The 12,572-nt window shown below is 43.4% G+C and overlaps 1 protein-coding gene across 15 annotated transcripts in view; it reads right to left on the bottom strand.

The window, feature by feature from the left end:
* The window catches only part of ANKS1A (ankyrin repeat and sterile alpha motif domain containing 1A), a 110,670-nt gene that overhangs the window by 78,778 nt on the left and 19,320 nt on the right, over positions 1–12,572 (bottom strand). For 10 of the 15 annotated variants that reach the window (XR_012778513.1, XM_075521946.1, XM_075521948.1 and 7 more), the window contains exons 2-4: positions 3,360–3,440; positions 2,397–2,553; positions 399–461 (exon numbers count right to left, since the gene is read on the bottom strand). Coding sequence is in view for 13 of the 15 variants with exons in the window: in XM_075521946.1 (XP_075378061.1) it covers positions 399–461; positions 2,397–2,553; positions 3,360–3,440 (301 nt within the window). In the remaining 2 variants the exon portion in view is untranslated. Of the gene's footprint in view, positions 1–398; positions 462–2,396; positions 2,554–3,359; positions 3,441–4,788; positions 4,890–12,572 lie in introns of those variants that run through there. The other 5 variants (XM_075521952.1, XM_075521947.1, XM_075521959.1 and 2 more) reach the window with 3 other exon arrangements.

The following is a 12,572-nucleotide window of genomic DNA, read 5'->3' as shown; positions in this document are numbered from 1 at the left end:
ATACATCCATGTTTAAGCAGGAAAAAAAATTTCCTTCTCTTTGTATTTACCAGCAACATTAGCACATGAAACAAAACCTAAAGCATTTTAATTGAAATAACATTACCTTTTGGAAGTCATCCAGCCAAATCAAGCAAACTGACCATCACCGTGAGTCCTACAAGGCTAAGCAATGAAGGAGCCCCCAGGAAAGTAAGGAAAAGCTTCCCTTAAATTATGTTTCTATAACTGCTTTGAAGAAAAAAAAACCCACAGTAAATAAATGGTCGCATTTTACTTTTCCCCAAGCAGCTGCAAACTGAACAGGTATTATTGCAACTGGATGACATTGCACCTGGAAGCACGCGAGTGCAGCTTGGAGTAATGATGCAGTGAAATGCTGACAGCAAAGTACACACCTTGGCATTGATATATGGGTCAAAGGGGCCGTACTTTTTGAGTTCTTTGATCTCAAGAGCATTCTACAAAAAGGAAGAGGAAAAAGAAAAAAAAAATGTGATAATGAAATGGGTGAGATAAAGCAACAAAGCAATGGGTGACTCCCAAGGGGTGGAAATGACAGAACACAGCATCTTGTTCCAGTCAAAGCTATTAACAGCAGAAGCCATTCCAGCTGCCGATTCCTGTAACGTGAACCACCGTGCATTTCATTTACAAGACCCCAAACACAAGGAGCACAGGCTATTCGGCTGACTTTTCTCATTTCAAAAGGTTCTTACTAAACAGGCATTAATGAAACATTACCTGGAAGGATTACACTAAGCTTTTAATCTTTTGCAAAGGTTTCTCCTGTACCTGTCCTACGCAGAGCAGAACAGTTTACACTCAGGGCCCTCAGTCAATTCTTATCAGATTGATTGTAAACAGCTAACTACACTTCTCAAATCTATTTGAACAGACTGAATGCCAGCAGCTGCACCTGAAGGCATTATTAACCACAGCCCCAAACTGGAAAACTATCAACCAAGACATTAAAACACACACTCTTCATTATTTCTCCTCAGTTGAGGAGTGGTAGTGAATACCATTTACCACTATATTTTTCATTTCATGATGCTTTAGAAGGAACCATTTAGCCTTGGAGCAGCCCAATGCATCAAGTTAGCCATCTTATACTGAGGAACAGACAACTTAAGCATGGCACTTTGGTCCCCACAAAGTATGGCTGGGAGCAGTATTAGGACTCCTAAACCCGACTCCAAAGGGAGTTTGCTCCTCAGCTTCTGAAAAGTATACACCGCAGATCAAAATTAAACAGCAGAAACTCACAGTTCCCAGCTGCTCATCTTGACTTTGACAGATTTTGCTAAACTTGAGCCACAAGTATCCGACCTACTTGTGAATTAACTTCTGAATGAATACACATTTTTAGCCTTGAGGTATTAAGGCAGACAAACCTATTTTGGTTTACTCCTCTCCTCCTGGATGAAAACCTGAGTGGTTTAGGAGTTGATTCACAGGGACATTAGATATTCCTGTCTTAGGGACAGGACAACCAAGAGCTACTGTAGCTTTAACTGACTGATTTGGATCTGTTACCACATGTCTGCCCAAGCTCACTCAGCCATAAGAGGTTCAGTAACACTGCTCAGCTGGCCTCACTCAGTAAACTGGTTCCCATATCCAAAACTCTTAAAAGAAATACTTGGGTCTTCCAGCAATACCATTTCAGAAGTTCCCTGGAATGGTAAGATACCTGCTGACTTCCACGGGAAGTTACACGGGAGCCAGCCCTCCAAAGGGGACACAGCAGCTGCTGTACGGAGTAGCTGTCTCATACAAATCAACCCCTCTGCATCCTAGACCAAAACCTCTCAGCTTGACAAAGGGAAGAAATCCACCAGATTTTTCTTCTTGCCTGATTGAGAAACTAATTCTTTAAGATTAAGCTAGGGATTTATCTGGGGGCAAGCAGGGTTACAATTATCTTACAACTTACAAATTAGTTAACTGGAGCAAGTGCTAGAGACAAGCCAGGAGAATAGCTGAGAGAGCATGGCCAAACAAAGACTAAACAAAGCCGCTTTGATTAGTTCCCAAAGAAGGGAGCCAATGTGTCCTTTGACAGAACTAGAAACCTTCTCAGCTATCCAGCAACTGAAAGGAAAAACTATGGGTTAGTTTTAGAAGCCCAGTATGAAAGCAGGAGACCACTTCCTATGTGTTGAGTGGTTCTCATATTTCTGTATCTTTATATAGACATATATACCTTACTCATTCAACCACTAACTTGGAACTGGAGGTATTTGCTTTAGGTAGTGCCCTTCTTATCCCATTAGCAAGTAGGACATTATAACAATTGCTACTAGTTTGGGAAGGGTCAGGAGTCAGCTGAAGTAGTCTCCCTCCATTCGAGGGAAGTAATTCAACGACATATTAGAGAAAAATACGCAGACCTGCTCATTCACTTTAGTATGCGAAGGTCCCTGGTGGATGAGGAGCTTCACGATATCTGCATCTCCTTTCCAAGCTGCCAGGTGAAGAGGGTAACAGCCTTTACAGTCTGCTACGTTGGTTAGTGCGTCGTTCCTCAGCAGAACTTCCACCACATCCCTGCAAGAGAAGGAAACTTGAGTCCATAAGATATCCAGTCCTTGTTTCTCAGCTTACATTCTGCAGTAAGTGGAGTACTTTACAAAAAGTTCATCTGAACAGGAGTATTTCAGAGATCCTCTTGACATGTGATTTTAAAGCGTTCCTATTAAATGCTGCCCAAGGGAAAAGAAAAAACAAAAAAACAAAAAAACCCCCAAAAGACTGCTAAGATGAGCTCAGGAAAGAACTGTTACCTTTGTACTAAGGGAGCTGAACAGGGACTGAAGTCGTTCGCAAGCCACTCCGGTGAAAAGTGAATTGCACCGGCACGATGAAGATGAATAAAGATTTTAACTCTCTCCAATTTCTCAATATCTTAAGTAGCAATGAACAATACAAGATTTACCACACTGAGGACTGGAGTTACTTAAAAATGTAAAATGCATGAAAGCAAATTTTAAGTGGTGCAGGCACAGCAACACATTGGACACCAGACAGACTGCAGAGGACTGTTACTGGAGAAGCCACCTTTAACATCTTGTTATATCTTATCCAAATTGCTTATAAATAAAAGGGTGGTTGAAAACCTCAGTGTTTCGCCAAATTTTTAAAGATATGTATGATCATACTGTGCAGCAGCCAATGCCTCTACAGCTTCACTGCACTGATGTTCTTCACTTCTTCTCCTGAAGATGGTGTAGTGCTGCACCATCGCCACGTTTTCGGTGGAAACGGCATCAGACTGGTGAATGAGTTACACAGAAACTGTAGCTTGTAAAGCACATAGTATCCCCTATGATCAAAGGCATTATAAGATGACTCACTTATGACCATTCAAAGCAGCATGGTGCAGTGGAGTGTATCCAGTACTGTCAACGCAGTTCACATTTGGCCCTCTCCAGATGCTGCAAGACAGAAAACGTACAGGGAACACTTAGGCATACACCAAACAGACAGACAGCCGGCAAGGACAAGTTTCAGCAGAGTTCTCACACCAAGTTGGTTATCTGGAAGCAAACCAGTGGCTGGACAGCTGTGGTTAAGAGCAGTAATACAGAGAACAGACCGCACAGCACTGCGTCGAGCAGAGGGGTTAGTGTCACAAAGCACACAGCCAGTACAGGGATTCACTACTCGATGCTTTATCGGACCATCCTGGTTTTAAATCAGAGCTCCCACGTTCTCCTGCTACTAGACATCTTTCGGCCATACATATGCTTGCCAAAAAGCATTTTCAGAGGAAGATGTGTCTATTAAAGTTAACCACAAGAGACAGTAAACCATCAACCCACTGCTAATTCACACCCCTCTGAAGAATGTTGATGGGTCTGGGAAACCCTCTTCCCTCCATGGCAAGAGTCACTAGGGGTGTAAGTCAAAGACTGTGGGATACAGAGCTTGCTCTTGGTCACCAGTGTGATTCCACGCTGACTTCTTACTGTCCAAAAATCATTTCCATCTGTCAGCTGTTGGCAGTCTATAGGAAAGAGTAGGTGGTCTCCAAGCACTTCTGAGAATACTGTTAACTTCCCTCCTTTGTTCAAAGGACGAACACCAAGGATTTAAGGATTAACCCTGTAGAGGATTAATCTTCCCTCTAACCCCTGCAAGGTGTCCTATTTAAACCAGTGGAGAAACGCATGTGTAAGAAGCTGGCATTGCTCTTGAGCTTGCTGTTACAGCTTGGGAAGCTTGGTTTCTGCTCCCACCCTCTCCCAGAAAGGGCACGTGAACCAAACCAGTACGTTCTTATAAGCAAAATGAAACTGTTCACCCTCTCCTGAAGATGGCCCTCTCCGTTACAACCCATCATTCCTTGTATGCTGGCCTGTTTTAAACTTAATACTTCCAAGAATTATACAGGATTTATTATAGGCCTAGACAATCACGCTTTTGCTAATACAGTACATTTTCCTGCTTTGTTTTCTTTAACTAGGGGTAGAACTTAACAGCACCCTCTAATCCCCAATTTAATTGGTTTAAAATAAAGTCAAGTGTTGCTTTTTATGAAGTAGGCCTTTCCTGATCATTTCATTTCCTCCCCAGCATGTAATCGCTACAACTCGTTGTATGATACAGAGGCAGCCCAGAGCAGTAACTAGGTTTTCTAAAATAACAATCATTACTAGAGGGCTCCTAGCCAGAAAAAACTCTGTACCACAGTGTATAAAACCAGCAGGAAAGGCACCAAACCAACAGGAATCTCGTGCAGACCAAGTGGAAATTCAGAAGTAAACTAAGGAGCACGCTTACTCTCTAGCACGTTTCAGGTGGGATTCGGGAGCACACCGAAATGGAAAGTCTCTCCCCTCCAAGCGACTCCTGATCCGGCAGAGCATTATAAAAGGCTTTGCAGTCCTGAGACAGACACGAGCTCCACTAGAGGAGAGGCAGCTAAGGGGAAATTTTATCCAAGAGGACTGGGAAGTAAGCCACAAAATCCAATTTGCAAAGGATCAGAAGGCTTATCCAGAGGCATTCCTGCACACCACACACCATCCTGCGCTTCAGAAGGAAACGGCAAACCAATAATACATGCATGCAATGCATTTCAAGTGCATTTACTCGCATCATTTGCAGGATGATGGCTTAAACTATGTCCAGAAGATACGCGAGACACCAAAACAACGACCAGATTGAGTTCAGGAGGTGCCCTAACCCATCCAGCTGCAACAGTCCTGAAGCACGAAGGGGACCTGAGTAATTATCAGGCTCTGGTTTATTTTTGGCAGTGGGCTCATGCAGTGCGGTTACCCAAATAATTTATTGCTGATTTAAAGTGGCAATTAATGGTTAAAACTAGTGCCAGAAAGACTCGCGTGTAGTCTGGAGCAGTTATAAATACTGTGCCTGTGCATCCCCTTGCACAGGCTGCTAACCTGACCAAAGCCAGAGAGTTCAGTGGTTTTACACATTAAACAGAGCTGTGTTTTGATGCTGAGCTCAAAAAGCTTCAGGGTGTACATATGAAAAACCAGCGGCATTTAATACAAATATTTCTTTCAGCTGAAGTTATGAAGTAAGGAAAACCAAGGTTAGTGGTGTAATGGGCATAAACCAAGTCACTTGCTTAACGTGATCCACCCAGTTGGCAGCAAGACCAGGAACTGGAGCCCAGGATATCCATCTCCACCAGAACATGGTCTCCCTGTGAGAGAACACACTTCCATAAGCTTCCTTAGAAATTTTCTGGTTAATGCTTTAGAGTAAAATGCAAAGTTCACTCAAGGGACTCAGAGGAGGAGAAAAGTTGGAGTCCAAGATGGAGCTGGTTCAACAGCGAGCACTGGGCACTGCAGAAATCAACTGCTAAGATTTTAAGATATTTAAAAAAAAAAAAATAATAATCTGCTGTGTCCTTTCTTCCCCCTTGCCCTTTTATTCTTGCAAATAAAGAAAGCTTTTATCAAAGAAAGGTCAAGTCACCCAGAAGTTCAGACTGAAAGGATCCAAGAACTATTTATATTTAGATGCAGAGGACTGCAGTGAAGTATATCAGTCTCTTCCCTCCTCTTCCTCTCCAGCTCTACTAGGAAGGCCATACAGTTCTCCTGACTTAACAGAAACCAAATCTTTCATCCCATTTTTATTTATGCAATGCGTAGCATTAAAGTGACAGACTAAGATAAGATCCCAAGCTCCTCATGTTAGATCTAAACACAGGAAGATAACTCCACTATGGTCCGCAGAAATTAGGAGTTGGAAAAAGACTAGCATAGGAATGTTACTTCTGAAAGACACCGCAATTCCCCCCGGAGTGCTATTTGCAGCGCCTGGTGCATCTGATCTGAATGACATCTCAGGCAAAACCTGTAGGAACTGTGGCAGAACTACAGGAAACAAAGCCCAGGCTCTAATCTAAAATATTAGGAAAACCCCCTCAGACCACTTTGGGGAAGAGGTGGGTACTCTGGGATTAAAATTAGATCTTTTGAAGTAAGGAGTTTGTCAGGTCTTTTCAGGCCCGACAGGGAAATTTAAAGAGGTTTAAGTCAACAGGAACAACTCAGCAAGACTTTGAGATGTCAGGCTCATCATAGATGTCAGCTATGTGGAGCCCCGCTCAGCCAGCCCCCCTTTGGGAACTCTTATCGGACAAATAAATACGGAATAGCATCTAACTCCTCTTGGTTCAGCCCAGCACGAGCACGTTACACAACACGGAGAACAATAAAAATTATACATTAAGAATCAAGTAAGTGGGTTTTATGGAGACACAAAAATCACTGCAGGGAAATCAGGAGTCCGCAGCAGCTGGGCGGGCTCAATCACTTTCAGAGGGGTTTCCCCTCCAAGTCACTAACCTCCCGCTGTGCGAAGGCGCAGATGCTCGCACCGAGGCCCAGGGCCAGCATCTCCACCTAGAATATATTACCTCCAACGGCCTGCAGATGAGAAATGAAATGAGAGAGAGATGAGCACTTACTTAGGCGCTGTGAGATCATGCAGTGGTAAAGCCTGAATCATTTCATCTTAACAATACCTACTTACAGACCCGTTGCCCTGATTTTACAAGGCAGAGGGGAAGTAATTCAGAACAGGGCAGTACAAACGTTGCCTTCAGCAAAAAATAGACAAGACAGAACAAAAATGCAGGAAATCCTAACGCCAGACCACTGCGATACTCATCGAGCCTTGCAAGCCAGGGTGTAGATGACAACTCTGGAAGCCACAAGGGCTTTACTCCCTGCTGTGCTACATAGCCTTGGGAAAAGCTCTACTTCCAGACCTCAGTTTTCCCATCTGTGAAATGGAAATACAGCATTGAGAGAAGCAGAGTACAAAGCCAAGTACTATCTATGTACAGTGTGACTTTGGGCTGTTTCTGATTAAACAGAAAAACAGATCCCGGCACAGGAAGGAGAATGCTGTAAATACAAGTCTCCAATAAAGCTCAGAGAAGGTCTGGAGCCAATTCAACTACCACTGCTGTTTGCTTTCTTTTCTCCCCCAATCCCCCAAAACCCCTTTACATCAAAGAGGGGGTTTGCTTTTATATTCGCAGTGATTACTTAGATTTCACCTCCCTTTTGCTGCACCAGGGAAGTATTCTAACAACGTTTCTCATGTATCTGTTTAAGACAATTAAGACTGAACATTAAGGACATAAGAAAAGCTCTGAAAATTGCAAAATCTGCTGTTTAAACTAATTCTTGCACTCAGTTTTCTCTTGCTCCATGATTCAGCAAGTGCTGGAGCCTTTTAAATAAAGCTTCCTGTTTGTAAAAATTGCTGAATAAAGCACATTGCTTTAGGTCATGATAAAATCCAATAGTTCCTTTAAACAAGACCATATTTGTCCTCTTGCTTTTCCATTTCTTCCTGACTGTAGTAACTTTACTTACAAAATCATCTGGGGCAGTGGGCTAGAGCAAAGGCTAAGCCACCTAAAGAACAACTCAGTGTTTTCAAGTCAAACGATGAGTCTTTGGAGCTGATTTGTAGTCTCACTTATGTGGATTATGGAAGCACCCAGAGACTTCAGGGACCGGTACTCTTACTTGTGCAGATCAGACAGCAGAGCCCATTGCTACCCCACGTATTTACGTACTCAACACTAAAGACAAAAAGAACAATATTAGTACTATCACTGCTTTAGATACAAGAAGCCAGTGCACATCAGTGCCTCGGCCCAAGGTCACAAAGGAAGTTTAAAGTAGCTGAGAACTGGTCCCAGATGTTTGGAGACTTAGTTCAATGCCTTGGAGACAAAATGTCCTGAGGGCAGTTAAGGCTGGAGGCAGATTAACTCCCAGTCCATTGCCCCGAGGACAACACAAGCAAGTCAATACAGACATCTCAGCTATTAATATCCATACAACTGCTAGATTCTTGCAATGCTAACACAACCCTCTTTTGGTATTTCCTGCTTATAGACTGGTAATACAAACAACTCAAATGCTTTGTGCAAGACTTTAGGCTTAGGAAGCGCGCTTAAATGTTTCTGTAGAGTGAGAAAGGCAGCGCTACTCCCATCTCACCGACGGGAAGGGGTACGGCGTGGTAGGGCTTCACAACGGAGCTGCGACCCCTTTCCTTGCGTGCCTCAACCACTAGATAATACAATAGCCTTTCCAAAAATAAACTGCTGATGCAAGGCTGGAGAAGATTAAAGCAGAGTATTCATGGGGCAGGGGAGAACGTGGCTAGATCCCAAGTAATACTTTCTCGGCCCCTCTTGGCAGGCTTCAGGAAAGACGGCGGAGAGCAACCCGGTTAGATTCCAGCTATTGGAGAGGCTGCAAAGGAAGCCAAAGCAGTGATCTTTGGCTTCTACGCTCCTCAACTTCTTTGTCCAGATTCTTCTTTGCTATAAAGCAAGCAGTCAGTTGGGATGATTGCTCCCACCCAAAACTCCTTGGCTGCCTTCTTCCTATACTCTTGACCGCACTGTCATCCTCTTACCCCTTTCACGTGCCCCTTTTCGCTCTGTTCAGCGGATTCCTTCCAAGCTCGACTGTCCCCCACCCAACAAACCGGGGAACATACAATCTATGCATCTGCCTGGTCTGTTCTGCTCAGGCCTGAAGAGTTTGTACAGCACCTAGCTCAATGGGAGCTTAATTTTGACTGCCGCTTTCAGCTTATCATAGAACACCTGACAAAAAATGTGCTTTCTGCCTTTGCTAGTATTTTCCACTAAGTGCAGCAGAGATAGCTCTAAAAGCACAATATTTAAGTGCTTGGCATTATCATTTTACAGCTGCAGCATCTTATCAGTTACAAAAACAAATTCAGACATACTACCAAAAATGTGGGTGGCCATTTAATATAGAGTATAATTATATAATGCTTTGCAGAGAATCCCGGCATTTTAAATGCATGCAGAAGTCTCACTTCACATTCCAGTCCTACGCCGGAAGCATTTGCTGTATATAAAATTCTCCCACTAACATTTCTGCCTCCATTTTTCTACTGGAAAAAATAAAATACAGTAATTCATATTTAGCACTTCACATGTGATGATGTTGCCAAGCATTTTACAACCAAATACAGTAATTACCTTCTACCTGATGTAGAAGAGCTCTGTTAAGGGCCAAGGGGCCACAGAGGGAGAGGTACAGATTGTTTTTGTTGGATTTGTTGTCTGAGTTGGGTTGTTGGGTTTGATTTTTTTTTTTTTTGGCAACAATTCAGAACAAAATTTTCTTCTTGACTGACAAGGCTAAAATGCAACTTCCTATGCTTAAATGAAAGGGAAGAAGCTGAACGATCTGAGCTAATACTACACGTGCTTCTCAAGTGCCTCTAGACTTGGGAAAAGCACATGAAAGAAGAACTGTCAGCAAGGACGCTATCCATAGATCATACAGCCTGCAAGACCTCAGGAGAGCTGAAGCTCTCAACCAGCTTTTCACACTGAAAGAAGCATGGAAGTTAGAGCAGAGTGTATTCCCAAAGCTGTCAGGAGAAGCGTGGAAAAATCCTTCACACTGCAAGCAGTAAGTTACATTGATAAACCTTGATGGCAAAATGAATCGGAAAAGGATTACAGAGCAGATCTGGATTTACAGGGCTGTCAGCCCTCCGACCACAGACACTGCGTACAGACAACTCAAAAGGTGCAATGCCCAGTATGTCATCTTAAACTGGCTACGAGGTATTACTGCCCATGTTTCCTCCTGCTGGAACTCACCAGGTCCTCATGCTGTGCTTAAAAATCCAAAATTAGAGGAAGTGGGAGACCACTGACCCCGCGCACAAGAATTAACACACTGAAGAGTGCAGCACTGCCCAGCTGCTACAGCATCAGCGTAGATTTACGCACTGCTTTTAATACCTCTCCCTTCCAGAAAGCACCTATGATATGTGAAAAATCACCACTGAAATGCTGTTAGTTCTGGGCTGCAAAGCAGAAATTTTCCTGGCAATTAACACACAGGAGCAGGAAAGCAACACCTATAAGGAAAGAACATCAGGATCATAAACATCTGTGCAAAGCATCCAGTTTTCAAACATGAAAAGAACGAAACCGCCAGAGCAGACAAATTGATCCTACTGGGATTTGAACACACCATTCCAGGAAATCTGGATACTTGAGACATGGTGCATAGGTTAAAGTCAAAGTTAAGGGGCACATGCATTAAACGTGCAGCCACTTGGACTGCTGAACCTGGACACAGAAGACTGGTAAGCATCATTCCTAAACCGACAAAGCATGCTAACTCCAGGCTCCTTCCACGACGGGAGAAGTATGCCAACGTCTCTGCAGAGGAGACACTGTTAATGTGGGGATGACTCACTTCTTGCGATCAGCGGAAGTCTCGATCTTGCAGCTATGGGATTAATGTTGTGTCAGCCCATGCAAAGCGGGACTAAACGGTAGAGGTAACAAAGCTATTTTCAGAGATTCACAAGGCAGCAACACGAGATCTTACTGTCTCTATTTTTTCACATTGTCGGAACATACCTTCTTTCCTTACAGAAATGTAGGCAGAGCTGAGTCAGGCAGTCAATCTATCAAGGAACGACAATTGTGTTTCCAATTAGAGCAAACAGGTGAAGACATGCAGTATATACATTGCAAAGAAGAATTCAGTGCCTGCTGGAGGTGCTTCTTCCCACTCTAATTGCAGGCAACTCTTTCCAGAAAATTCCTTTCAAGCACACGAAAAAGAATACAGTTTCCCAGTGCATGCATTTCTTTGCACAAATACCTAACAAATCTGGAAAAATAAACTCGGTGGAAGCCTGCTGAAAGCATTACATTGCAGCATAAAAAAATCTCCTTGAACAGGTAGTGTCCTCACCCAAGAGCAACTTCCAGATTTATGGACATGTTCACGGGGAGAATTTGGTTTTTTTGCAGCTGCATTTGTGTATCAAGTAAGTTTTACGGGAGTAATAAGCGTTTTCAACAGCTGTATCCACAAAACTCCCTTTAATTCTCACATATAGGTCTGTTTGCATATGACAGACAACTCTACATAGCAGGGTACACTTTCATCTCATCTAGCAGCTGCAGTATCGACTCACACTTCCCAGTGGACCTTGCATCAACAGATTTTAGATCAAGTTTAGATCAGGGTCTTAGCGAAGAAGTACTCAACAGCTTCAGCAAATCTTAACTACACATCTGCAACTTTTAATGGAAACTACCATCTAAACTTTTCTGGCACCCAAGTTTTGAAGAGGGACAGTTAAGTGAGACCATGAGACAAATTTCATCGTCACATCAAACATGAAAACTCATGGATATTTACATAAACCAAAGAGAGCAGGAGAGCGAGTCTCCCCTCTCAGCTAGTTCCCTGCTAGGAAAGAGAGCTTGGCTGGAAGGAGAAACCACAGCACAGCTCTGTAATGTTACATTAACAAAGAAAAATTGGGGGTGAGTTTTTACTAGAGTGACTTTTTGATCTCCTACATGCATCTGGATTTCTTTCCTTTCAGAATTTTGGCCAAAAGAAGTAGGTTTGGCACATGAGAAAAAACATAACTTCCTCTAGAGTGAAGCTGTCACACCGCCCAGTCTCCAACAGCAGGACGCAAAGCTGAAGCTTCCCAAGAGAGGAGAATCCATGTGTTTGGAAGGGGTGACGGTGGGAATGTCTTTGACAAACACGGCAGAGGAAACAAACCACCTCCACGTGCCTGCACCAAGAACGACAGCATCAGGGTGATCACCGACCGAGTCCTCGAGGAGCCAGCATGGACATTCAACTCCAAACATGTACGGCAGCATCCATCTGCACTGGGGCCGATACAGGATTTTGGCCACCTTCCCACTTGGTTCCTTTCCCCTTGCTCTCCAGGGACCGCTTCAATCATCACACATGCAAGAAGGCTGTTCTGCTGCTATTTAATTGGTACCTGCACCTCCCCCAAACCACTACATGCATCCTACACATCAACTTGCTAATAACATCCAACCACTTGGAGGAGAGGCTTAAAAGCATTTTTTCTGAAATTCTCCTGGGCTTTTTTTACTCCAAGTAAAACAAGCAACTCCAGCAAGCAAGTGACTCTTCAATGTCCACCATCACACTGAAATCCTGGATGTTTCCAGCCCTGGGTCACATCTAACCCACTGCAAA

This window comes from Mycteria americana, chromosome 20 (assembly GCF_035582795.1).
Source record: "Mycteria americana isolate JAX WOST 10 ecotype Jacksonville Zoo and Gardens chromosome 20, USCA_MyAme_1.0, whole genome shotgun sequence".
Taxonomy (NCBI): domain Eukaryota; kingdom Metazoa; phylum Chordata; class Aves; order Ciconiiformes; family Ciconiidae; genus Mycteria; species Mycteria americana.
Note: the sequence above shows the minus strand (reverse complement) of the source record. Positions and strands in the feature narration are given on the sequence as shown.